General features: G+C 57.0%; 1 protein-coding gene and 1 pseudogene across 2 annotated transcripts; one reads left to right on the top strand and one right to left on the bottom strand.

Moving 5' to 3' along the window:
* Positions 1-128: 128 nt before the first annotated feature.
* ALOX12B (arachidonate 12-lipoxygenase, 12R type) lies at positions 129-12,057 on the top strand (the record flags this gene model as incomplete). The annotated part of the gene is made up of 15 exons (XM_079797038.1): positions 129-310; positions 1,813-2,017; positions 5,406-5,487; positions 5,579-5,665; positions 5,774-5,896; positions 6,215-6,318; positions 6,636-6,808; positions 7,056-7,199; positions 8,117-8,320; positions 8,522-8,608; positions 8,921-9,090; positions 9,348-9,469; positions 11,264-11,364; positions 11,535-11,705; positions 11,878-12,057. The coding sequence occupies exons 1-15, from the start codon at positions 164-166 to the stop codon at positions 12,055-12,057; spliced, it is 2,100 nt and encodes a 699-aa protein (XP_079653164.1). The 5' UTR covers positions 129-163.
* Positions 12,058-16,276: 4,219 nt separating this feature from the next.
* Positions 16,277-19,057, bottom strand: LOC307115485 (ETS translocation variant 4-like; annotated as a pseudogene). Its single transcript has 3 exons — positions 19,015-19,057; positions 18,021-18,575; positions 16,277-16,455 (listed from the first exon to the last, which is right to left on the bottom strand). The product of its transcript is annotated as an ETS translocation variant 4-like (transcript).
* Positions 19,058-24,928: the final 5,871 nt, after the last annotated feature.

Here is a 24,928-nt window from a genome sequence, read left to right as displayed (position 1 = left end):
GATCTGGGCTGCTCGGGGGCCGGTCCTCCTTGCCTCACCTTGCCACCTCGGGAGGCTGGCCTTTCCACTCCTCTGTGTCTGGCTTCGCCTGCCTGGCTCGGGCCGTGCAGCACTCCACCGTGTTCAGGATTAAGCTCCCCCTCCTGCCTCCTGAAGAGCAGCCATGGCCACCTACAAAGTCAAGGTGGCCACTGGTGACGACTTCTTGTCGGGAACATTGGACTGCATCTCACTGACCATCGTGGGGACCCAAGGGGAGAGCCATAAGCAGCGGCTGAACCATTTTGGGAGAGACTTTGCGACTGGGGCGGTAAGTGTGTGTGTGTGGTGTGGTGTATGTATGTGAGTGTGAGTGTGGTGTATGTGCGTGTGACTGTGTGTATGATGTATATGTGAGTGTGGTGTGTGTATGCGTGAATGTGATGTGTGTTTGTATATGTGATTATGTGTGGTGTGTGTATATATATGTCAGTGTGTGTGGTGTGTAGGTATTTGTGTGTGGTATATGTATATGTATGAGTGTGTGTTTGGTATATGTGTGTACGTATGTGTGATGTGTATCTGTATGTGTGTTTGGTGTGTGTATAAGTGAGTGTGTGTTTGGTATATGTGTGTATATGTGTGAGTGTGTGTGGTGTGTAGGTATTTGTGTTGTGGTGTATGTATGTATATATGTGTGTGTGTAAGTGTGTGTGGTACATGTGTGAGTCTGTGTTTGGTATATGTGTGTATATGTATGTGCATGTGTGTGTGAGTGTGCGGTACATGTGTGAGCATGTGTTTAGTATATGTGTGTATGTGTATGCGGTGTTGTCTGGGGAGCATAAGGAGGGAAGCAGGGGTGCAGAGGAGGGAGACAGCTTGGCTAGCAGAGGTTGGGGAGGTCTGGGACAGGCCTGAAAGCGGTGGGGCTTCAAGGGTGACTCTGGATGCCCCTCACCACAGACCTGACTCCCAACCCCCCTGGTGGTTGGGCCATCCTTCCTCCCTGGTCTTCACCTCTCCTCCCTTTCTGCTCATTCCTCCTCTCTTTCCCTCCCCTTCTCTCACCTCTTCTCTCTCTCTCCTCCTCTCGCATCACTCACCCCACATCCCTCATCTCTCAACCCTCTCCTACTCCCTCTCTCTCTCCTTCTCTCTCCTCCCTTTTCCACTCCTTCCCTCATCCTTTCCCACTTCCTCTCTTCCCCTCTCCCTCCCTCCTCCTTCTCCTGTTCTTACCCACTCTTCCTAAGTTACGGTGCATCATAACCAGCTTAAACACACATCGGAGTCCCTGCGACTTCAAGTGACACCAGGCCAGCCTCTGTTGGGGCCTGCCTTCTCCATGGCGGAAGGCACCGTGTGCTGGGCCCTCAGCCCTCAGCCCTCAGCCCTGATTCTGAGTCTGGTTCAGCAACCTGCTGCTACGTGACCTTAATAGGTCACTGTCTGTGTGGCCACTTCATTGATAAGTGGGAGAAGCGGGGGCTGGCCACTTCTGCCCACTCTAAGACTGTAGGAGTCTTGGGGGCCCTGACCTCTTTATACAACAGCCCCTGGAGGTGTGCATGGCTCCTGCAGCCTCCGATGACTGGGGAGGTGGGTGAGAGGATGGGACCTCAGGAACTGGGAGTGGAGAAAGGGAGGGTGGGTGGGCCCAGCAGGGGGACAGTCAGGTTGGAGGGGTGGGAGGAGAGCCCAAAGATCAGGTCACCCCAGTTCAGGAAGGTGAGCAGCATGCGCAAGGCCTGGGTGAGGAGCCAGACCAGTAGGAAACCTGAGCAGCGGGGGCCGAGGCCTGCATGCTCAGCTGGCCCTGTGCCCTGCCAGGTGGATGAGTACACTGTGCAGTGCCAGCAGGACCTGGGGGAGCTCATCATCATCCGCCTGCACAAGGAGCGATGCTCCTTCTTTCCTAAGGACCCCTGGTACTGCAACTATGTGCAGATCTGTGCACCCAACGGCCGCATCTACCACTTCCCCGCCTACCAGTGGATGGATGGCTACGAGACCCTGGCTCTGCGGGAGGCTACAGGCAAGCTCTCACCAGCCCATCCCATGCCCTTAGGCCCCTTGCTCTAGCGAGGCCACTCCAGCATGGCCACTGTACACGCTAGCCAGGTGCCAGCCCCATGGGGACTCCTGGGAACTCCTGTTACTCTTACGTATTCCTCTTAGTCATCGCTGCCATGCTGGACCCAGCTCAGCTACACCCTGAGGAACAGAGGTGAATAAGGCATGGGGCTGCCCCAAGGATCTCAGGCTCACAGGTTCCCGCTGAAGACAAGCCTGCTCCCTGCTGCCTCTACTGTTCTCCCCTCCACTCCTATGGCTGCTAAAAAGACCCCTTGCTACTCTGGGTCCAGGCCTCAGGTTTCTGGTCGGATGCCCTATTTATCCCAAATAGCATGTCCTGCTAATCCGAAAAGACTCCCTGTGATCCAGCAGGCTCTGTTGCTACAACAGGATGCCTTGTTACTCTAGTCAGAAGCCCCGGTACTCCGTCGGCTGCCTTGTTTCATTACGGAGGCTGTCAGTTCAGGCTCTCCGCGGTGCTATAGCAGGAGGCCCTGTGCCTTATCATCGTGCCCTGGGTTTCCTAATGAGCATTGTTTTAGACCAATGGGATGGTCTATTGCTCCAAAGGACTCCTTCTTACCCCAACAAGACACCTTGTTTCTCTAACAGGACTCACTGCTGCTCCCAAAGTTCCTCTTAATCCGTGCGGCTCCCTCCGCTCCAATAGGAGGCCTTGTTCCTCACACAGACGGTTGGGTTTCCCTCGGTGGCCCCGCTGTTTTCCCAGTAGCTTGGTTGCTCCCGGGGAAGAGGGACAGGACCTGAGTGCCTGCGCTCCTTATGTCCACCCCTGCCAGAGCCCCTGCCTAGCCCTTGGGCCAGCTTCCTAACATGTGGCTGCTCATGGGACTGCAGGCCTGTCCTCTTTGTCCCCCTGACTCCACCACTGAGCATCTGCTGGCCTCCCTCAAGCTGGGTCAGAGGGGAGGACAGAGCTGAGGGGGCCTGGGGCCTGGAGCGCTATCATCCCTGCAGCTGACCATCCCCTTTCTTCTATTGCCCTGTGGCGAGAACCTCTTCCTGGGAGGCGGGGAACCGTGCCTGAGCTGGGGAGAAGAGAGGCGGGGCAGAGGGAAGCAGGTTTGGGGGAGGATGGGGAAGCCAAAGGGAGGGTCTTACGGGGGATTCGAAGCATTGCCCCACAGTGATAAGTCTGAGTGGCATGGAAGCCGGGGACAGGCAGGGTGACACTGGGCGGCAGGGTGTAGGAATGGGGTTGGGTGGGGCAGCTGTCAAACACACCAGGGCAGGGAGACTTGAGTCACCTGCTGGGCCCTTGAAGGAGTGAGGTTCCCACTCTGGGGATGAGGCTGAGCTAGGGCTCTGTGTTACACAACTCCAGGGGGTGCTGTTCTCCCAGAATACAACTTAAGCTGAGGAAGAGGGAGGAGGGAGAAGCTAACGAAGGGACCTTGAAGGAAAATGATGGGGCTGCAGGGATAGGCACTTGCCAGCCTGGGGCTACCAGCCAGGATGCTGGAGACAGATTGGCCCGGATTTGGATCTCAGCTTCACCTGGATACTCAGCTGGACATCTGGGTGTACTTCTCAATTCCGCTAAGCCTCAGTGAACTCATCTGTGAAATGGAGCTAACAGCAGAACTAACTTCATAGGGTTGATGTGAGAATCCAATGAGACAATCTCTAAAAGGAATTTTGAAAAGGCTTAACAACTATTGGTGGTGCTTAGTGGATAGTGGGTTAGTGATCAGAAGGAGACTGCCTTGGTTCAAATCCCAGCTCACTGTTTTCGCTCTCTGTAATACTGAGTGTTTTTTCCTCATGAAATGGGCATGGCAATATTGTCCCTTAGCTGAAACTGTGGGGGCCAGACATGTTTTAAAATGTAGATTTTATTTAGAAGAGATATAGAAATGTGATGCACACATATCTTTATATCTCCATATATATAAAGATTCTCTTTCCAAAAATAGGGACTTTTTTAAAACGCTGTGGGACGTGGGACAAATAGTTAAAAATCGGTTTGTCCCGCCAAAAGCGGGACGATCTGGTCACCTTAATATATATATATATATATATATATATATATATATATATATGAATGAATGTATATATACACACACACACACATATATATATATGTAAAAAATACATACACACACCATATGTTATATGATATATGATATATTCACCAGGGAACTCCTTAATCAAATATACCAATATTTCTGTGGCAAAAATTATGAATAGTTACACCAAGTGAGTTGAATAAAGATTGTTTATGGTCTCAGGTAAATTTTGAGCAGATTTTTCCAACCAAGGAATTTGTGCTTAACTGGTGGAAAACCAAACCAACCTGATTTGTATAGCCTGTTGGATTTCGGAACTGTGGAGAGCAGGCCGTGAGCCTATAACAGTGTTCACCTGCCTCATAAGGTTGTGCTTGTGCAGATCAAATTATTAATATAAAGAAAGTGTTGAGAAGGTGCCCTGTGCTTAGTAAGTGCTAAGTCACTATTATTAAGGTTTCAGTGGGTCTGGAAGAGGGACATCCCTGTAGCAGCAGGGCCCAGCTGGAGGGGGTGAAGCAAGGGGCAGGGTGATCCCTGATCCTTTTTTAAATATATATATATATTTATTCAGAGAGGAAAGGAGAGAGAGAGAGAGAGAGAGAGAGAGAGAAACATCAATGATGAGAGAGAATCATTGATTGGCTGCCTCCTGCACACCCCCTACTGGGGATGGAGCCTGCAACCCAGGCATGTGCCCTTGGCTGGGATCGAACCTGGGACGCTATCCACTGAACCAAACAGGCTAGGGCCCCTGATCCTTTTTAAAAATCCTTACCCAAAGGGGAAGGGAAAGAGAGAGAGAGATAGTGAAATAGCCCTTATGTACCCAATTGGGCCATGGGTCAAACCCACAACCTTTTAGTATAGGGCAGTGGTCGGCAAACTCATTAGTCAACAGAGCCAAATATCAACAGTACAACGATTGACATTTCTTTTGAGAGCCAAATTTTTTAAACTTAAACTTTTTCTAACGCCACTTCTTCAAAATAGACTCGCCCAGGCCGTGGTATTTTGTGGAAGAGCCACACTCAAGGGGCCAAAGAGCCGCATGTGGCTCGCGAGCCGCAGTTTGCCGACCACTGGTATAGGGGATGATGCTCTAACCAACCGAGCCACACTGGCCAGGGTGGTCCCTGGTCCTTTTATCTCAGTTTTTGGGTGGAGAAACACCCTCCCTCTCCCATCCTTGATTGTGATGGGACCCCAGAGCCAACCTGGGAGGCAGAAGCTGAATCCTGATCCCTGAAATGGGTGGGGGTGGGCAGATACTGGGGCTGACCTTGAGCTCCCCCCCGCCTTTTGATCTCCCTACAGGAAAGACAACAGCAGATGACTCCCTCCCGATCCTTCTGGAGCACCGCAGGGAGGAGATCAGAGCCAAGCAGGACTTCTACCGGTGAGTGGGGGGCGGGGGGGGGGGGATGGCAGGGGCTGCGGGAGGCCAGGGGCCAGGGACAGCGGCTCACTATTTCAGCTTCTCTTTGCAGCTGGAGGGTCTTCGTGCCCGGCCTGCCCAACTACGTGCACATCCCCAGTTACTGCCCTCCTGTCCGGAGGAACCCCAACCGGCCTGAGTAAGGACCGAGGCTGCCCTGGGGGGGGGGGGGGGGCTCTGGGCTCTGCCCCTTCCTCACGCCCCGGACCCCAGGCGTGCCGCCCCAGACCCGCGTTCCTTCCTACAGGTGGAATGGCTATATCCCTGGGTTCCCGATTCTCATCAACTTCAAGGCCACCAGGTTCCTGAACTCAAATCTGCGCTACTCCTTCATCAAGACAGCCTCCTTCTTTTTCCGCCTGGGGCCCATGTGAGTGTGTGCGAGTGAGGGGGGGGGGGGGAGGGCTCCTGTGAAACTGCCCCCCTCCCTCTGCCCCAGGCCCACCCCCACCACAGCCCCAGAGGTGAGATGGCCAGGAAGGTAGATGGAGCTGAGAAGCAAGGCCAGAGAGCCTGAGAGGTGACACTCAGAGACGGGGGCCTACAAAGACCTTGAGCGATGGGCCGGGGGACCCGGGGACCCGGAGAGAGAGCAGGGAATTTGAGACTCAGAGTCCTGGGTGGGGTGCGGCAGACGGGCACCTGGCAGCCTCTCTGATAGCCTCCCCCTGGAACCTCACCTCCGAAGGGCGCTGAGGTTCAAACTCCGAGGCTTCGTGGACTGCAAACGGTCGTGGAAGAGACTGAAGGACATTAAGAAAGTTTTCCCTGCCTACAAGACTGTCATCTCCGGTAGGGGGTGGGGCATCCTAACGGAACTCGGGGAGCCCAGCGATCTCTGGCGGAAGGAACTAGTCCGGGAAGCAGGACCCCCACGTCGGGGAAGTTGGGCGGGAGGAGCGGGCGAACCTGAGGCAGGAGTGGCGAGTTGGGTGAGCGCGCCCTCTGGCGGCATTTTGGGAAACGTCGCCCTAGGCCCCTCAGGGGAGGCTGGGGTTTCATTTTCCTCTGGGGTGTCCGTAGTCTTCTTGCCCCGGGCCGTGGTCCCATGCCTCTCTGTCCCTGATGGGGACCGGGTAGCGTCGTGACGCTCCGCACCATCCTCCCAGAATACGTGGCCGAGCACTGGGCAGAGGACAGCTTCTTTGGGTACCAGTACCTCAATGGCATCAACCCCAGCGTGATCCGCCGCTGCACGCGGATTCCAGACAAGTTCCCGGTCACAGACGACATGGTGGCCCCGTTCCTGGGCGAAGGAACGTGCCTGCAAGCGGAGCTGGAGGTGAGGCCTGGGCGGGGGAGACCCCTCACAGCCTCTGGCTTTGCTTCCTCCTGGGCATCCCCGCTCTCCCTGCCTCTGCTGTCTGCAGAGTTCCAACCCCCTCAGCTCTGCCCCGCGGTCACCATCACCCCCTCTTGGGCCCTGGCCAACCCCTGCATCAGGGGGGCAAGAGCATTCGGTACCCAAGGTGTGGGCTTGGGTGCCCCGTGTTGGTGCTACCTGCCCGCCCATGGCGGCTCCCTTCCAGAAGGGGAACATTTACCTGGCAGACTACAGGATCCTGGAGGGCATCCCCACCGTGGAGCTCAACGGCCAGAAGCAGCACCAGTGCGCCCCCCTCTGCCTGCTGCACTTTAACCAGGAAGGGAACATGATGCCCATCGCCATCCAGGTGCCTGGGGTGCAGGCCCCCCCACCGTGTGGGCGCCGCTGTGTAGATGTGTGCATAAATGTGTGTGTGCACTATGTGAGTGTGTGGGCCTGTGTGTGTGCTTGCAGCCCCATGTGAATGTGTGGTGAGCAGGCCAGCCTCTGTGCGTGTGTGTGTGCAGCTCTTTGTGTAAGCATGTGTGTCCATGTGAGTGTATGTTCGTTTGTGTGCATCGGAGACCATACCTATGTTTCTGTATATACCTAGCTGGGTGCGTAGAGCCTGGTGTGTGGCCCTTTGGCGGAGTCTCTGTGTTAGACTACGTGTGCACATCGGTGTGCCGCCCGTGCATGCACGCGGTTCCTGTGGGTGCACCTGTGTGCAAAGTGTGCGTGCTGTGTGCGTAAGCACGGAAATACTGAGCTAATCAGACTGAGCAGCTGCCTGGAGAGTCTGGTCTGGCAGAAAACGGGACAGAGGTGCTTCCTTCCCAGCAGTCTCCACTAGACTCCTGTCCAAATAAGAAAAAGTCAAGTCCTGATGCCGTGGCTCGTTAGTGGAACGGTTTAGGCGAGATTGCGGCGACCCTCCTCCTCGGGGGCTGGGTACCCTTGTGCAGTGCAGACCTGCGCAGCTGGATGAGGCGGCCGTGGGGCGGAGACAGGGAAGGCTTCTCGGGGGAGGTGCTTGTGAGCTGGTGCGTGAAGAATCAGTAGGAGCAGCCAGTAGAGAAAGGGACAGCGGAAGGTACTGCAGGCGGTGGGAACAGCGAGCGCAGATGTTAGGAGGGAGGAAAGGCCTGGCTGTGCTCAGGGGATCAGGCACTGAGTGTAGGGGTGGAGCTTTTACCTCCTCAGACTCCCCTGGGTCTCCCTCCTGAGGGTCCTTGTGTGTATAGGTCTCTGCCCTCCCCTAACTCCCTCCTTCCCCACTCTCAGCTCAGCCAGACCCCTGGGCCCAACTGCCCCATCTTCCTGCCCAACGACTCTGAGTGGGACTGGCTGCTGGCCAAGACGTGGGTGCGCAACGCTGAGTTCTACTACCACGAGGCCATCGCCCACCTGCTGGGGTCCCACCTCATCGGCGAGGCCTTCTGCCTGGCCATGCTGAGGCAGCTGCCCATGTGCCACCCCCTCTACAAGGTACGGGCTTGCGTGAAGGGGCCTCGCTGAAGCATCACCGCCCTCGTCTGGCCTGCTCAGCAGTCTGAGGGATTCCAGTTCGACTAGGGGAGGCAGCTGGGGACCCACAAGAGAGGGGGTCTGATGTTGCAGAAATGGGGGTGCCAAGGCCCTTGGGGGGGGTGACTTCAGTTCTCTCATGGCCCTTGCTTTCTCTCACAGCTCCTGGTCCCCCACACCCGATACACCATCCAGATCAACAGCATTGGACGGGCCATCCTCCTCAATGAGGGGGGGCTCTCTGCCAGGGTGAGACTGCGCCCAACACCGGCAAGACTCTCACTTTCCTTCTGGCCTTTGCAGGTCCACTAACAGCAGGATTTCCCACTTGCCTCTGGTTCCTGAGGGAGCATGGACAGAGGGGACTGGTTAAAGCGGGTGCTGCGTCTACAAAGGCAGAGGCAGGGGCTGGTGTGTTGGCTGGAGTGTGAGGATTCCGGGGTGGGGCAGGCTGGGGGGGGCTGCAGGAGCATCATAAACTGCGTCGGAGCTGGATGTGAGCTTCACTGGGGAGGACTTTCAAGGAGCCCGCTGGCCCCAGCGTTTGCTCCTTCCTCACAGGGCACGTCCCTGGGCCTGAAGGGCATCGCTGAGCTGATGGTCCGGTATCTGTCAGAGATAACCTACGAGAGCTGCTACCCCCCCAATGACTTTGCGGAGCGCGGGGTGCAGGACCTGCCGGGATACTATTACCGTGACGACTGCCTGGCAGTGTGGGACGCACTGGAGAGGTGAGATGGGGACAGCAGTGGGCGGCACTCAGGGTGGACACCCTGAGATGTTGGAGGGGAGCCTTACAGTGCCTGAGCTTGGGTCTGGTGCCATCTTCTGACCTTGACAAGCAACCCTGGCCATCTCTGCCCCACAGGACTTGCTCACCCACATGCCTAGGGCAGCTCTGGGGCCAGGGCATCCTGGGAAAGGTGGGAACAGCACAGTTGGGGAGGGCAGGAGGAGGGTCCAAACTGAGGCCCTGTTCCCTGGTCAGGTATGTGACAGAGATCATCACCTACTATTACCCGTGTGACGCAGCCGTGGAGGGTGACCCGGAATTGCAGTCCTGGGTGCAGGAGATATTCAAGGAGTGCCTACTGGGGCGTGAGAGCTCAGGTATGGGCCTGGGCACCCGGGCATCCGGCAGGGGTCCAGGGTTTTGGGGTGGGCCCTCCGGCTGGGCTGGAGCCTGTCTCACTGGGGGCTGAAGGAGGCCAAATCACTGCCCTAGAATGTTGACAGGCCCTTCCCCCTCCCTCAGAGCTGCAGCATCTCAGAGAGACTGGGGAAGGAAGCATGGCTGGCCCGGCCCCTGTCTGAGCTCAGGGGCTGCGGGTCATCTCTGTAGAGACCTGGGGGGGGGGGGTGTCCCAGTGTTCTGAGAAATGGGGCATGAGCGCAGACAGGGAAGGGCAGAGTGTGCTACAAGCTGGGGAGCTGGTGGGCAGACTCCAGGGGCGGGAAAGCATTTGAAGTCATGCCACTTGGGCACCCACTCAACAAGCATCTGTGATGTGACAAACACTGTGCTGGGTACTGAGGAGGCAAAAGGGAATGAGGCAGGCGCAGGTGCTGCCCTCAGGGAGTTCACAGTCTGGCGGGGGCGGGGGGAGGGATGGAGGAGGGGGAGGTGCTGCCCCAGCAAACGGGCAGTTACAGCAGGGCTGCTGCAGTTTGTTGGTGGGGACAGGAGCCCAGGGGGGGCTCCTAACCCAGCTTGGGGAGGGGTGGTGGGTGGAGAGTGGGGGTGGGCAGCAGCAAGCTAAGAGCTAGCTGAGATCTAACATCTGAGCAAAGAGCCAGCTGAGATCTGCCAGGAGGGAAGCTATGCGATGGCAGGTGAGGCTGGAGAGTTCTGGGAGCTGCTGACAGGTCCCTGCAGCTGGAGCTGAGGGTGGGAGCTGGGCCGGCTCCTGGTGGGGCTCAGGCTGCAGCCAGGAGCAGGGGCCAGGTTGCACAGCATGGTTAAGGGGTTTGGAGTGACTCTCAGCGCCAGAGGAGCCACGGAGGGTTTGCAAGATGGGAGTTGTACTAGAACAATTCCGGCTGCACGGGCAGGTAGGAGGCAGTTTGGGAAGCTGCTGTGATGTTCAGGAGGGAGGTGGCAGGGACCTGACTAGGGTGGGGGCTGTGGAGACACAGAGGATTCCGGAGAGAGTTGGGAAAGAGAAATGACAGGACTTGGTGACTAGTTTGGGTTTGGCAGTGGGGGAGTTGTGGGGGGAGGGGCCAAGGGTGCCGCTCAGGTTTAGAGCTTTCAAAACTGGGGAGAGGGTGTGTCCTTGATCTGGGGGCGTGGAGGGAGGAGGGGTTTAGGAGGGAGATGATAGGTCTGGTTTGACTGTGTTAGGCTTTTGGAACCTGGGGTCACCAGGGCAAGCAGGGCGGCTGCTTAGGCGGGACGACAGGGCAAAGAAGCGAGAGGCTTGGCTGGGTACACGGTCAGGAGCCAGGCTGCTGAGAAATGGATCTGGAGTGAGCAGTGTCTCACCGAAGTGTGTGCGTGTGTGTGTGTGTGTGTGTGTGTGTGTGTGTGGCGGGGAGTGGATGAAGGACTGGAGTCAGGGCAGGAAAGCCAGGATTCTTCCAAAGCTGAGACCTGGGCCCAGAGAGTCCCCCTAAGGTAGTTGGAGGAGAGGTCTGAGGGCCTCATCTCAGGCAGCTGCCCGGGGGGGGGGGGCCTGGACCGCGCCAAGGCCAGCTGAGGTCCCCTCGCCAAGGCTTGTGGTGTGGACTGGGGGGGGGGGGGGGGGGCTGTGACCACAGGAGGGCCACCCAGGCAGGATGAGGGCAGGGGTGTGGCAGCTTGAAGTGTTGGCAGGACAGGCTGAGCGGGGCTCGGTCGCGCCCTCTAGCGGCCGGTCCGGACCAGGGCGGGACTGGCCATGCCTGGGCCTTGCTCTCCCCCAGGCTTCCCCACGTGCCTGCGAACCGTGCCTGAACTGATCCGGTACGTCACCACCATCATCTTCATCTGCTCTGCCAAGCACGCCGCTGTCAACACCGGGCAGGTACCTGAGCTCACAGCCCCTGCCCCACGCCAGGCCCGGGCCTCACCTCAGTCCCCACCCCAAGCTCAAACCCAATCTCACGCGGCCCTGCCCTGTCTCACCCGCACCTCGATTTAACCTGGAGAGACCCTGGGTGCTCTGACCCACAGCCCCGCCTCTGCCCCCTCCAGCTGGAGTTCACCTCCTGGATGCCCAACTTCCCGTCCTCCATGCGGAACCCGCCGATGCAGGCCAAGGGGCTGAGCACCCAGGAGACCTTCCTGGACACGCTGCCCGACGTGAAGACCACGTGCATCATCCTGCTGGTGCTCTGGACACTCAGCCGGGAGCCCGACGACAAGGTGCCGGGGGTCTCCGGGGGCAGTGGGGGTGGGGGGACTCCGAGCAGGGGCTGGAAGCTGGGGTGTGGGCCCGACGGGAGGGGCGGTCAGGGGCGGAAGGCCGGGAGAGAGGCTCCGGAGGAGAAGGGCCGACGGAGGACGTCAGCGCCCGCGCTGTGCTCTGTGCCCGCAGCGGCCCCTGGGCCACTTCCCCGACATCCACTTCGTGGAGGACGCCCCGCGGCGGAGCATGGAGACCTTCCGCCAGCGCCTGGCCCAGATCTCGCACAACATCCGCCAGCGCAACAAGTGCCTCCCCATCCCCTACTACTACCTGGACCCCGTGCTGATCGAGAACAGCATCTCCATCTAGGACCGCCCCGCCGCCGCCCCCCGCCCCGCGCCCGCCCGCCCGGCTATTTAAGAAAACACACAACATAAAACAAAAACAAAAACACGCCGACGCGAGCCCTGCGTCTGTTGGTGCCCGCGGGCGGCTGTTTACCGCCGGGGGGGGGGGGGGTGGGAGGCGGGAGGTGGGGGGGTGGGAGGTGGGGGTGAAGGGGGAGGGAGGTGGGGAGGGTGGAGGTGGGGGTGAAGGGGGAGGGAAGGGCTGGCTCTCACTGCGATGCTGTTTCCACCACCGCGGGGTCCAGGTGGGTGCAGGGCCGCGTCAGGCCTGGGTTCTGCTCCCCGAGGTCCCGCGGAATAAGGACCAGGCGACTCCCGTGGGCCCCGGTGCTCCCATGCTCCGCTGCCGGCCCCTCGGTGAAGTGTTCCGCCGGGGACCTCGGGAGAGAAGGCTGGGACCTCTGCTCCTTGACGCCGCAGCCTCATCTTTCAGCCCAGAGCGATTCCGGATTCCGGTCCGTCTTAAGTCCCCCAGCTTAGGCACCCAGGCCAACCCCAGCCACCAGAAAACCCCCTCAACGACACAGACCGCCACCCGAGACCCGCCCACCCAGGAACCGAGACCACCCAACCTGTCCAACTTGAAACATGAACCTCCAGACGCCCAGGCAAAAAGACTGCCCTCCGCCCAGACCCCTCTAAGCTCCCCTAAACCAAACTCTCAGAAACCTGTCACTGCAGGCCCTCCATCAAAGGGTCCAGCTGCTAAGTGTCCCTCCAAGGAATCCATTGTCCCCAGACCCCCTCCTCACCCACCCGCTCTCCTGGAACCCGAGACACCTCCTCTCCCACCCCACGCCGTGCTTGCCGTCCTTGGTTTCATCGGTGATATCCCAGAAGAGCGGGAGGGCATGGCAAGTGGCACTGACCTCAGGGAATGAGGCCACCAGATCTAGCTGGGGGGCTGCAGGAGCCCCAGATCTACAGCGGCGGGAATACTGGGCATCCAGGCACTGAATTCAAGGTGAACCCCCACACTCAGTAAGCACAGGGCTGCCAGTGCTCCTGCTTGGCCCCCAGGGCTGAGCAGGTGAAATGGTCATGGTGAAATACCTGACAAGGTTAGCAAAGGACCCCTAGACAGGAGTGGGGTGGAGAGAATGGAGCTGAAACCCAAGGGGCTGCTGTCCTGGGGAAGTGGGGTCTAGAGGGTGGAAGCCTGGGACGGACGCCTCCCCTGCGCCCATGCGGCTTAGAAACCCCTCCTGGAAGCCCTCCCTGAGGCAGGCTGAGTCCCTGCTCGCTGCTCGCTGCTCACTGCAGTGTGGTCTGGGCAGCAGTGAGGATCTGGCAGCCTGGGGGTCCGGGAATACAGGTGACTAGCAGTTGGGCGGTGATGCAGCCCCTGGGGTGTGAGGGACAAAAGTTGCTGAGATCAGCTGCCCCGAAAGGAAGAAGTTGAGGCCAGAGAAGGAAAATGGCCAAGCACACATTTTATAAACCACTGAGCTGAGCTTCATCTCCACCAGGGGGTGCCAACAGAGGCCCGAGAGCCAGGGTTGGTCTGCAGATGCGTTTTAATAGGATTAGGATGCCAAGTTGAATCAATGGCCAGCACTTAAATACTAGAAAATGTCTAATTGCTCTTGAAAATCTAAAGATCTGGCTGCAGTAGCTGAGGTGCCTCTGTCCCCATCAGACAAGCATGAGTTCTCCACCAGCCACAGTCCCTGCCCACCTCTCGCCCCTAACTTTTTGCTGCTTGCTGACGTGGCAGGCATTTACCTTCCAGCCTTTTGAGCTTGATCAAACCATAGGGAAGGAGTACTCATCAGCTGCCACCCTTACCACCCCCCCTGCCCCCGCTGTGTTGGGACTAACAGGTTGGGTCCATCTCCACTATTGGTTCCCAAAGGGCAGAGATGGGTCTGCCTTGCTCACCACGGCATCCACCCCAGCATAGTAGGGCTCATGAAGGGTGTGTGGATCATTACTAAGAAGGGTTTGACACAGGCAGCTCCAGCTATGGGTGTTCATAGGTGGGTGGGGCTGGGGGTCCCTGAAGTCTTCAAGGGGAGGTGGGGCATGAGCTGGGCTTGAAGAAGGGGCAGTGGTTGGATAAGGAGAGAGGAAGAATCGGGGTGCCTGGCCTCCCTAGACTCAGTGTGTGCTGAGGAGGAAGAATGGAAAGGGGGCAAATTCCAGAAGAGCTGAGTTGCCACGGTAAACACTGCATTCCATGTGGCAAAACACGGAGTCGTGTGAGGCCCACGAGCTCTGCTGCCCTAGATCCCAGTGCTGAGAAGGGCTGTTGTGCAGGTTACTGGTGGCGGATGGGAGCCGGACATTAGGACAGCTGGCCAAAGGGTGGAGGCCAGATACAGCCCAAGGAGGTCTCTCGTGAGGAAGATTTAGAAGGAAAACCTGGTATTATGGGGTGAATACTAATAACTAATGCTGCCCGGCCAGTGTGGCTCAGTGGTTGAGCAGCAACCTATGAACCAGGAGGTCACACTGTTCGATTCCTGACAGGGCACATGCCCAGTTGCTGGCTCGATCCCCAGTAGGGGGCGTGCAGGAGGCAGCCCATCAATGATTCTCTCTCATCATTAGTGTTTCTCCCCTCTCCATCCCTCTCTCTGAAATCAATAAAAAATATATTTAAAAAAATAATAGCTAATGCTCAGAGCGCACTTCTGTTCATCTGAGGGTTGTTTGTAGGACTTTACATTTAATCCTTAGAATAAGCTATGAGGTAGGTGCTATTATTATTCCTGTTTTCCGATGAAGAAACAGAGGTGAAGTGACCTTGCTCAAGGTCACACAGCTGGGAAGGAAGAACAGGAGGCAAGAAGGGGCTTCGAAACAGTAGTGTGTCTGGGCAGAAGGTGACCGCTACAGACCCCCTGGTCCTGTGCAGCCTGCTTGCCTTCCCTCCATCCTGGACCTGACACGGGGAAGATGAAGATGCTCCCATCTCATCCAGGCTTCTCCGGGGCCGCTGACTGTCCAGCAGTCCCTTCAGCTCCCGGGTGATGTTCTTGCAGAAAGAAAGACAGAATGGTACCAGCTGGGGGGTGGGGGTGGGGAAAGAGGCGCAGAGAGGGAGTTGTCTGGTGGGACAGGCAGGCTCGCGGGAAGAGGGGGCAGCATTTCTGGTTGACTTTTTTGGTGACTGAGTAGCACAGGTTGGGATCAGGCTCCTTGAGGTTTTCTGCATCCAGGCAGTGGGGCATGGGGCAGGGGATGGGGGTGGGGGGACGCACTCCACCTGTCAGAGGCAGAGATGCGGATGGGAGCGAGGCACTGACTGGAGAAAGGGTAACGGCTGGGCCGCGGGGCCCAGTTGTGCAGGGAGGGCTTTGAGATTGGGAGCTTATGGGGGGGAGGGCTGTGCAGGACTTGAGGCTCCTCACATATGTTCTTCTTGGTCAGATCTGAGGCTCAGCTGACCTTAGCTAGCAGGAACAGGAACTCCTTTTTTTTTGGCAGAAAATTAAGAAGAGGGGACTCTAGGGACTACCAGCCCCAAGACTGCCTTTGCTTGCTCATTGGTATTTCTGCTGCCTCTCCTCAATCTCTGCCTGGCGCCAGGCACAGAGCAGAGGTGGCTGTCCTGCCAGATGACCTTGGCTAGGGGAGGGAGTGGGTGAGGGGGTAACCTGTCCCCAATCCTCAGAACCCCAGCATCCCCTCGTCCGCTCCTTAGACCTGGCGTGGGGTGTCTCTGGACTGGAATGTCAGCCAGCTTGGTCTGCTTTTCCTCTCCCCCCAGGGATGGAGAAGTCCCTGCCCACTCCTCCTCCCATCCGAGGCAGACGCGGCCCCAGCAGTCCCCTTCCATTCATTGACCCCCAACTCAACAGCTGAGGCCAGGGCGGGCCAGAGAGAACAGCTGGAGAGCAGAGAAAGGAGGGGTGTAGCCTACCCAGCACCCCACCCTGGTTGGCTCCAGTTGCCTGCCTCCCCGCAGCCCCGCTCTGCTTCACAGTCCTGTCCTTTTCCCTCCGTCCTCCCCTCATTGCGTTTCCCCAAGTCCACACCACTTCCTCCCCCACCGCCTCCGTGGGTCCCTCCCGCAGGTCCCACCCCCAGTATGATCCCCCCCAAGCACTCCTCTCCTCCGCCCTTCTGGGCGCACTTCCTCCCAGTCGGGGGCCACCCAGCCCACCAGCGCCACCCGACCCAGCACCGCACCGGCTCCCCTCCCGCTGCGGTCCCCTCCTCACCTGTCCCTACGGCTACACCGGGCTCCACGCCCCCTCCAGCCACTGGTAGCCGGGGAAGCGGAGCGGGGGGCCCCGCGGCGGCGGGACCCGGCGCCCCAGGCCCAGGGCAGGAGCTGGCGGAGCAGCGCCCGGGCGCCTTGTGCAGCGGCGGCACCGGCCCACGTCCTCGGAGGGAGTCACCTCCAAGTCCTCTTTCGAGGGGGGAGGGGATTGGGGGAGTGGATGGGGGAGTTAGTGTTCAGGAGGATCACCCTCCTCCCCGCTCCTCCGCCTCCCCCCACCCCACCTCGCCGCGCCCGCGGTGAACTCCTTTGCCGAGAGGGTCCAGGGGCAGTGGGGAGTCTCTCCCTGGGTCTCCACGATGCTGACTGACACTTTTACACTTTGTCCCTCGTGCCCGAAGGCCTCCCCACCCTGAACTCGGCCATGGTGCCAGCCTGGGTCTGAGTCTCCACGAGCTGGTTCTACTGGGCACCCTCCCCCCTCCCCCGCCCCCCAGGGACACGCGGGCGCCATCCTGGCCAGGCCCCAGGCAGGCAGGGCTGGTGATGGTCTTCGAGTCTGATGCGACCCAAAGGCCTGCCCGGCTCTGGGCCAGGAGTGGGCGGGGCTGAGAGGCTGGGTGGGGGGATAGGGGTGGGAGGGTGGGGGGACTGGGCTGTGCTGGGACTTGGGGGGGCCTTTCAGTGATGGTGCAGGGCCAGAGAGCTTTGGGATCCAGTGAGGTTAGGAGGTTCATTTCTCCCCTTCTTTGTTTCTTTGCCTTCCTAGCCTTTGAACGTCTATGCAGGACCACCTCCCTACTTCCTACAACTCTTCTTGGTCTACATTCATTATTTAATTTTGGCCCTGGCTGGTTTGGCTCAGTGGATAGAGCATCAACCTGTGGACTGAAGGGTCCCTGGTTCAATTCCGGTCAAGGGCACATGCCTGGGTTGTGGTTTCGATCCCCAGTAGGGGGCGTGCAGGAAGCAGCCAATCAATGATTCTCTCTCATCATTGATGTTTCTCTCTCTCTCTCCCTTTCCCTTCCTCTCTGAAATCAATAAAAACATATTATAAATAAATAAATAATAAATAAATAAATAATTTTGAGAACCAACCACCATGTACTGAGGTAGGTGCTGTGAAGATTGCCCCAGGCACCCAGTCTTTGCCCTCTTGCAGGTTAAAAATCCAGAGTGAGAGAAATAAGTCAACAAGGTAGGAAAGCAGTGAAGGAGAGGGAGGTCAGGGGGAAGGTATGGTTTTTTAGCTTTGGGGGATACCAGTTTTAGGGTTCTGGCCTGGAAATGCTGTTTGAAATGCCCATTAGACATCCAAGTTGCTTATTGGCATTTGTATATCTAATTTGTAGTCTACCAATATTCTTTCCCCACTCCATCCACCAGAGGACCCTCCAGGGCCACAGCTTGGAGTGGAGTGCAGGATCCAGGCTTCTGCCGCCCCACAGCGGGCGATCTGGGGAGCTCAGTGCATCCTCCCCACCACGATAAAGTGGGGAAGCCCTTTCTTTGTCCCCCAGAACCGAACAAACTCTTGTTCTTCGTGACTGGGGAGAGGAAGGGGGGCTTGGGCCTCTAAGGGACCGAGGAAGAGGCCAGAAGTGAAACCCCCAGGAGTTCTGAGGCTCCAACTTTGCATGCGCAGTGTCTCCGCTTGGCCAGGGTGACTGACAGGCCAGTGGGGATCTGCTCCAAAGGCATGTGTGGGTTTCAGAGGGAGGGTTTCCCCGACGCCAAGTTCATCTCTGTACCCAGGGCAGCGCCCGGGTGGCCAGGGAGCACTGCCAGGGGCCAGTAGGCGTAGCCACCCTTGGGGCCAAAGGGCCGGGCAGGGCCAGCCGGCTCTGGGAGGTAGGCAGGGCTCTCGTCCACGTGGGACAAAGGGACTGTGTCTTCCTCACTGACCGGCCTGTCAAACTCGGCCTTGAACACTGGACGCCGATGGTGCGGGAAGGCCGGAGAGAAGAGGGCCTCAGGCTCGCACACAAACTTGTACCCATAACGCTCGCCAGCCACCTCCTCAGGCTCAGTTGGTTTGAACTCCATCCCCAGCCCATGCAGGCAGTGACGTGGGTGTTTGTTGGGTCATCTAGCAGGGCCACCAGAAACCGCCGCCACTGCAAGGCACCCGGCTGGCAGGGTGGTCTCTCTCGGAATGCTCCAACCCATCCCTGCTGGATGTCTCCTTCAGACTTCCCAGGGTGACGCAGCATCATCTGGGAATGGTCGCCCAGGTTTCTCCTAGGCATCGCCCATGGTCTGGTCACCTGGAGAGGGTCCGGGCAAACCCTCTGTGTGCCGGTACACTGACACATACCCAGGGACATCTGAGGCATAGGCCAAGTCCCTCTGCTCTTGTTTGATTGCCACACCCGCCCCTGGGTACCTGTGCCCACTGACCCCCCCCCCCCCCCCCGCCCGGCGCCTGACCAGTTATTCGTACAGGGCAGCGGTTTGCCGCTCTGTTGACTAATGAGTTTGCCGACCAGTGATACAGGGGGTCAAGGTATTCCTGCTTGAAGCTCTGCTGGGGGTAGGGTGGGCAGGGCTCCTCCTGCTGGTGTTGGCCGGGTTCCCGGCCCCTCCCTGGGAGGATGTGAAGGAGTGGCCGCAGGGAGACAGAGCTATGCTCCCAGAGGTACCATGGCCAGGGTGGGGCAGGGAGACAGTTGGTGGGATACAGCATCTGGGACGGGGCCACGCTTCCTTACAACAAATGCCAAGTTCTCTGGAAGAATCATTTACGGAGACTGGAGGTGCCTTTGAGGGTGGGAGCTGGGCAGCACATTGCGGGCTGGGCGGAGCTGGGCTGCAGAACAGGGACAGGAGGGAGGCAGGGCCTGAGAAGAAGGCGGGGTGGTAGTTCCTGGCCCGTCCCCTGTGGCCCCAGGGCGTGAGGAAGAGGCTCCTCTGGAGGAGGATGGAGGTCAGAGGACAAACTGAACCTAGGGGCGGCCCAGGCGGCCCAGACAGCCGTGGGGGCGCAGGGGCTGTGGTACCCGGAGAGGGACGGGGTGCTGCCTCTGCTGGGAGAAGGAAAGAGCGCAGTTGCTTTCAGAGGGGTCTAGTACCAAAGAAGGCCGCAGGTAAGCTGAACCCCAATTCCCCGGGGACCACACCCAGGACGGATCCAAACGACGGGCGCGAGGACCTGAAGCTTTTCCAGTTTGGAGGTCCTCTTTATGAAAAGGAAAACAGCCCTAGCCGGTTTGGCTCAGTGGATAGAGTGTCGGCCCCCTGACTGAAGGGTCTGAGGTTCAATCTGGTCAAGGGCACTTGCAGGGGGCGTGTGCGGGAGGCAACCAATCGATGTGTCTCTCGCACATCGATGTTTCTTTTTGTCTCTCCCTTTCCTTCCACTCTTTCTAGGAATCAGTGGGAAAAATATCCTCGGGGTGAGAATTAACAACAACCACAAAAAACAAAAAAAAGAAGAAGAAGAAAGAGGAGGAGGAGAAGGAGGAGGAGGAGGAGGAGGAGGAGGAGGAGGAGGAGGAGGAGGAGGCAGAGGAGGAGGGGGAGGAGGAGGAGGAGGAGGAAAAAAGAAAGGATGTGGCTCAGTGGTTGAGTGTTGGCCTATGAACCAGGAGGTCTTGGTTCGATTCCCTTGTGGGCTCCATCCCCAGTTGGGGGTGGGCAGGAGGCAGCCAGTCAATGATTCTCTTTATTGATTGATGTTTCTATCTCTCTCTCCCTCTCCCTTCCTCTCTGAAATCAATAAAAATATATTTGGAAAAAGAAAAAGAAAACAAAATTGGCTAGGGGGGCTTGGAAGCGGTTTGTGTAAGTGAGGGGCCGTGAAGTTTCAACTTTATTCGCTTTGTAGTGAGCCCAACTCTGCACATGCCCGTGTGGGCAGGGACTGCCCATCCTCCCAGCCGCAGCCAACATCAGCAAGCAGCCCCGTGAGACCAGGGCAACCTCTCCAGCAGGTGACCAGTTAAGCTCCCTCTGTATTTCTCACTTGAAGAGTGAGGGACAGGGTTCCCAAGATCGAATTTTGCCCCCATGTCCCTCCTCTCCAGGTCATGGAGCAGAGTTGGGGGAGGTGGGAAGGAGCAGACATGCACTCCTCCCACCCCAGGTTCCTGGAAGCCGAGGTTGTGAGCAGACATTTAGAGCAGATAGAAGGTTGGAGTTTTCAACTGGACTAAAGTTTTGAAGGCACTGACTGGAGAGATGTAAAATGTGTTCATGTTCATATCCCACCAAGTCAAAACTCTTTTATAATCTGATTACACAGGTGTTGTTTTGGAGTTTAAATTGCGGGATTTCAGGAAAGAATCAAGGCGGCATGAGGCAGAACTGCCTGTAACATGAACTTCTCCAGAGCACCCTTGAGAAGCACCTGAGGCCCAGAGTCTGAGCTACTGGGTTTGCTTCCTGATCCCAAGATCTGCCGGACACGCAGTCTCCAAGTCCTTTCACGGCTGGAGCCGTTTTCATGTGTGCAAAATGGTGTGTGAAGAAAGAGGATTGGGGTGTGCGAGGGGGTGCGGGGGTGTGAGGGGATGTGCGTTTCAAACGGCAGGATCCAAGTTCCCTGGGAGCAGAATAGATAAATGCTTGGACAGCACGCCCTTCTCGGGGTCCAGGGCCAAAGACACAGGCTCAGGGGTGGATGGTGAGGTGGGATGTCTCTGGTGGAGAGGACAAGTGGCTTTAGTTTGGATGGGTGAGTCTCTATCCAGGAGAAGCAAGCCCCACCCTGCAGGAACCTAGGTTTTCCAGACATCACAGGTATCCTCCCCAATTTCTCTACTCCCGTCCCCACTCAGGGAGCAGGGAGAGCCATCTGCCCCACCCTAATCTCCCTGCCAAAGTCTAATCACTCATTAAGTGTCGACAGCAGGCGCTGTGCTGAGGTTAGAGACCATTCACGCTCTCATTTGCATCTCCTCCTTTCAGGCAGGACCCAAAAATATTCCTCCACCTTCTAAATGCTGAGTCAGCACAAGACTCCTGACAAGGCAAAAAGGCTGTATGCCTTTTCTCACCCCAGGTCCTGTTGTGGAGCGGATGCGAGTGAATGACCACTAGAGCCCAGATCAAATTAAAATTTAGGGAGCCTTTATTAGCCGGGCAGCCGGACGACCCGGCGACTGCTCTGCCATTCTCCACGCAGGGAGACCAGAGAGCAGCAGCGACCCTTTGTGTAGGACCGCTTTTAAGCACATTAACCACATCCGGTTTTTACAGAACAAGTAACCCAAGACAAAACAGTTTTTCCCAAGCAACGTCAGGATCATGCCAATGACGACCATGTTATTCACAGGGTCATCCTGTTCTTCAGAAAGCTGACAGTGTTCTGTGAAAGAAGGCCTACGTGCTGGGAAGGGGCCATGAGACCATATCTCAAGGCCTGGCCTGGTGTCAGCACTGACAATTCTATCTGGGGCATAGTCCATGGCCTCTCTGGAAGCATGCTCAAAAATTCCCACTCTAACAGTCCTAACCTTGTGCTGGGTTAGGTTCCCCTAAATGGACAGTCACACCACAGAGAGGGTCCGGCTGGCTCAGAGACTGTTCTCTCGACTGCTCTCCATCATTCTGCACTCTCCTCCTCCCTCCTAGTTCAGCGTTTTTCTCTTTTCTTACATGTTAAATCAGTCTAGCCCCCACTGCATTCCATAATTTTTTTGAGGTCTGTCTGTCAGGACAATTTTGACTACAAAGAACAACAACAACAAACAACAACACAAAAACCAATTCAATCTGGCTTAAGCAAAGAAAACAACTTGCGAGCCCGTGGTACCCACACAGCCCAGAGTGGGTGGTTTGCCCATCTGTCAGTTCTGCTCCTTAACTTTGTGGTGGCAAGACCACTCAGTGTCCCATCCTCTCAGCAACCCCAGAGAAAAGAGACAACTTTTCCGCTTGGCTTCCAGTAGCATCTCAGCACTGAGCTTCTTTTCCCTGGTCCAGGTCACCTGCCTGTCCTTCAAGCAATCCCTGCAGCCAAAGGGATGGGGTGGGCAGGACTGGAGGGGAGGTCTCGGGTCAGTTCCACCAGTTCCACAGGGACTGAGAATGAGGCAGGGATGTTTGCCCACCATTCAGCAGGATGGATGCTGGGAAGGCAGAACAACCAATGTCCATTATGAGTCATTATGTCTCAAGAGTCCTGAGATCAGAAGTGGCAGACCAGAGGCAGGGACAGCTGGGCTCAAAAGGAAATGGATAACCAATGGGCTGGTCACACATTGGTGGCGTTGGGATGGTCTGTCCTGCTCTCATGTCTCAGTAGCAGGGTATTGAGGGTCAGAGGTGGAATGTGGGTTGTTGGTGAGGTCCTACCCAGAGACCCATGGACCACAACTTCTCCATTTGGGGGCTCTGTTCCTTCAGTCTTGCTTCCATGGGTCATGGGTCACGTGCCATGGCCACAGACAAGCTCTGTCCTTCTCTTCCTTCCTCTCTCTTGCCTGTGACCAAGGGATGAGGCCACACCACCCATTTCTGGAGCCTCAGACACCCTGATCTTTTCTCTAAGCCTAAAAGGCCCGAGGCTTCCTACTTGGTCCCCTCAGAGCAGACCCCCTGAGCAGAGGAGTTTCTGGGGTGGGTGTTGTTGGCTCACCTCCCCCTGCCTAGGCCATATCTGGGGTTCACCTCTATCTGAAGCCGTCCCTAACAATGCCAGGTTTGAACATTCTGGGGATGGGGTGTTCAGACCATCCAGGCCAAAGGACCACGCAACATGAAATGGGAGAAAGCACACCTTTATTTCAACCCCAACCCCCACCCCCAAAACCCAACACACTGCACTTGGCCTGGTGCCCACAGTGCACAGTCCAGAGGATCCAGTGAACAAAGCCCCACATTGCAGCATCACACATCCCCTAAAGGGGGTGCCTGTGTCTACTGCAGGTGGGGATGGGGAGCAGGGCCTAGGCCCCAAGGAGCAGCAGCTGCGGGAGGTCCCTGCTTTGGCCATACTGGTCCTGGTTACAGAGCCATTGCAAAGGGGAGACAGTCCCAAGTGTGGGCTCCTGGCACAGACCAGCTGGCAGAGGTAGTGTAAGCACACCTGAAGGTGGGGAGTGCCTAATGACCAAGCCAGGTGCTCTCTGGGCTAAGAGTTGCCCAGGTTCTAGGAACAACAGGAGGGAGTACGTAGGTGGAAAGGACTTGAGTCAGAGGGTAGCAGAGCTCTAGGATATTGACTGGGTCCGGGAAAAGTGGTTCCACAGAAATGGGGGAGTCGTGGAGAAAGGCAGGGATAAACTGCCAGGCAGAAGGGGGACCTGGGGACAGAGGAAGAGCAGCCCAGAGGCAGATAGACAGGGACACTGGGAGAGGGAGAGACGGATAGAGGAAGAGAGGTTGAGGGGCAGAGGGAGACAGGCTTAATTTCCCCCCTTCTCTGCTTCCACTAGCTCTGTGAGCTCTGGGGTGGTTGGTCCCCAAGTTGTCCTATCTGAAGACAGGACTCTCCTCTACCAAGCTCCTCCCCAGTCACATCTGCTCATTTGAGATGGAGGCCTGGTAATAAGGCTGGGTTGAGGGTGGGAAGGGACCTGCTCAGCCCTGCCTGCACCACTTCTACCTCAACCTAGGCTTGGACCCCAGCTCCTCCTTCTCCTCCTCCTCACCCCCCCCCCCCACTCCTCCTCTAGGGAAAGCCCTGCCCCAGCCAACCCACACTAATCCCCCTGCACCAACCCCAGGTCAGCTCTTCCCTGAGGCTTCACTGAATCACAGGCCATTAGCTACCCAGGCCCCTCACAGTGGGGAGAGAAGGAGAGGGTGAGGTGGGATGGGAAGGGAGGGAAGAGGCAGGGGAGTGAGAGCAAAATCCACACTGTCCGGTCCAGCACCAGCGTGCAGAATCTGCCCTCAATCCCTGGGACCTAAGTACAGAGAAAATCTGAAGAGAGATGTTTTAAAATGCACATAATTTAAAAAATATTTTGTGCGCACATCAGGGTTTTTACAAAATCCTTAATTCATCATCTCCAAACTCTGTTTAAAATGTTTGTTTTTTAATGCACTAAATTACTCACTATAGCAGCACCACCTTGAGTAACCAGAACCCACAAGTGCTGGCTTTTAGATTTTTCTACCTTTAGGAAGGAGGGTACGACCACTAAGCTTGTGGATTTCAAGGATTTGACAGATCAGGCAAAGCAACTTCCAGGAGCACTTGCAATCCTAACACTAGTTGCTCTAGGAGTCCCGAGATCAAAGCCCACAGGTGCCAGCCAAGCACATAGAGATGCTCAGGCAGTCTGGGTGTCTTGGAGTCCACAGGGAGTGTGGGGACCGTGAGAACTGAAGCGTGAAGCCCCAGATTGAGGGACAGTTGCTCTTTAGCTCCAGCAGAAAGTCAGCAGTTGCCCCTCTGCATGGCTTTTAATTTCAGAGAAGAGAGAAATTTGGTATATATATTTTTAAAAGTGGTATCTCTTTTTTAAAAATACATTTTTATTGATTTCAGAGAGGAAGAGAGAGAAAGACATAGAAACATCAATGATGAAAGAAAATCATTGATCAGCTGCCTCCTGCACACTCCCTACTGGAACCCACAAGAGCCTGCAACCCAGGCGCACAAGCCCTTGACCAGAATTGGACCCGGGACTCTTCAGTCCACAGGCCAATGCTCTATCCACTGAGCCAAACTGGCTAGCAGTGGTTCTCAACCTTTCTAATGCCGCGA

This window comes from Cnephaeus nilssonii (genome assembly GCF_951640355.1).
Source record: "Cnephaeus nilssonii genome assembly, chromosome: 19".
Lineage (NCBI taxonomy): Eukaryota > Metazoa > Chordata > Mammalia > Chiroptera > Vespertilionidae > Cnephaeus > Cnephaeus nilssonii.
This window is presented reverse-complemented; position numbering and strand designations above follow the sequence as displayed.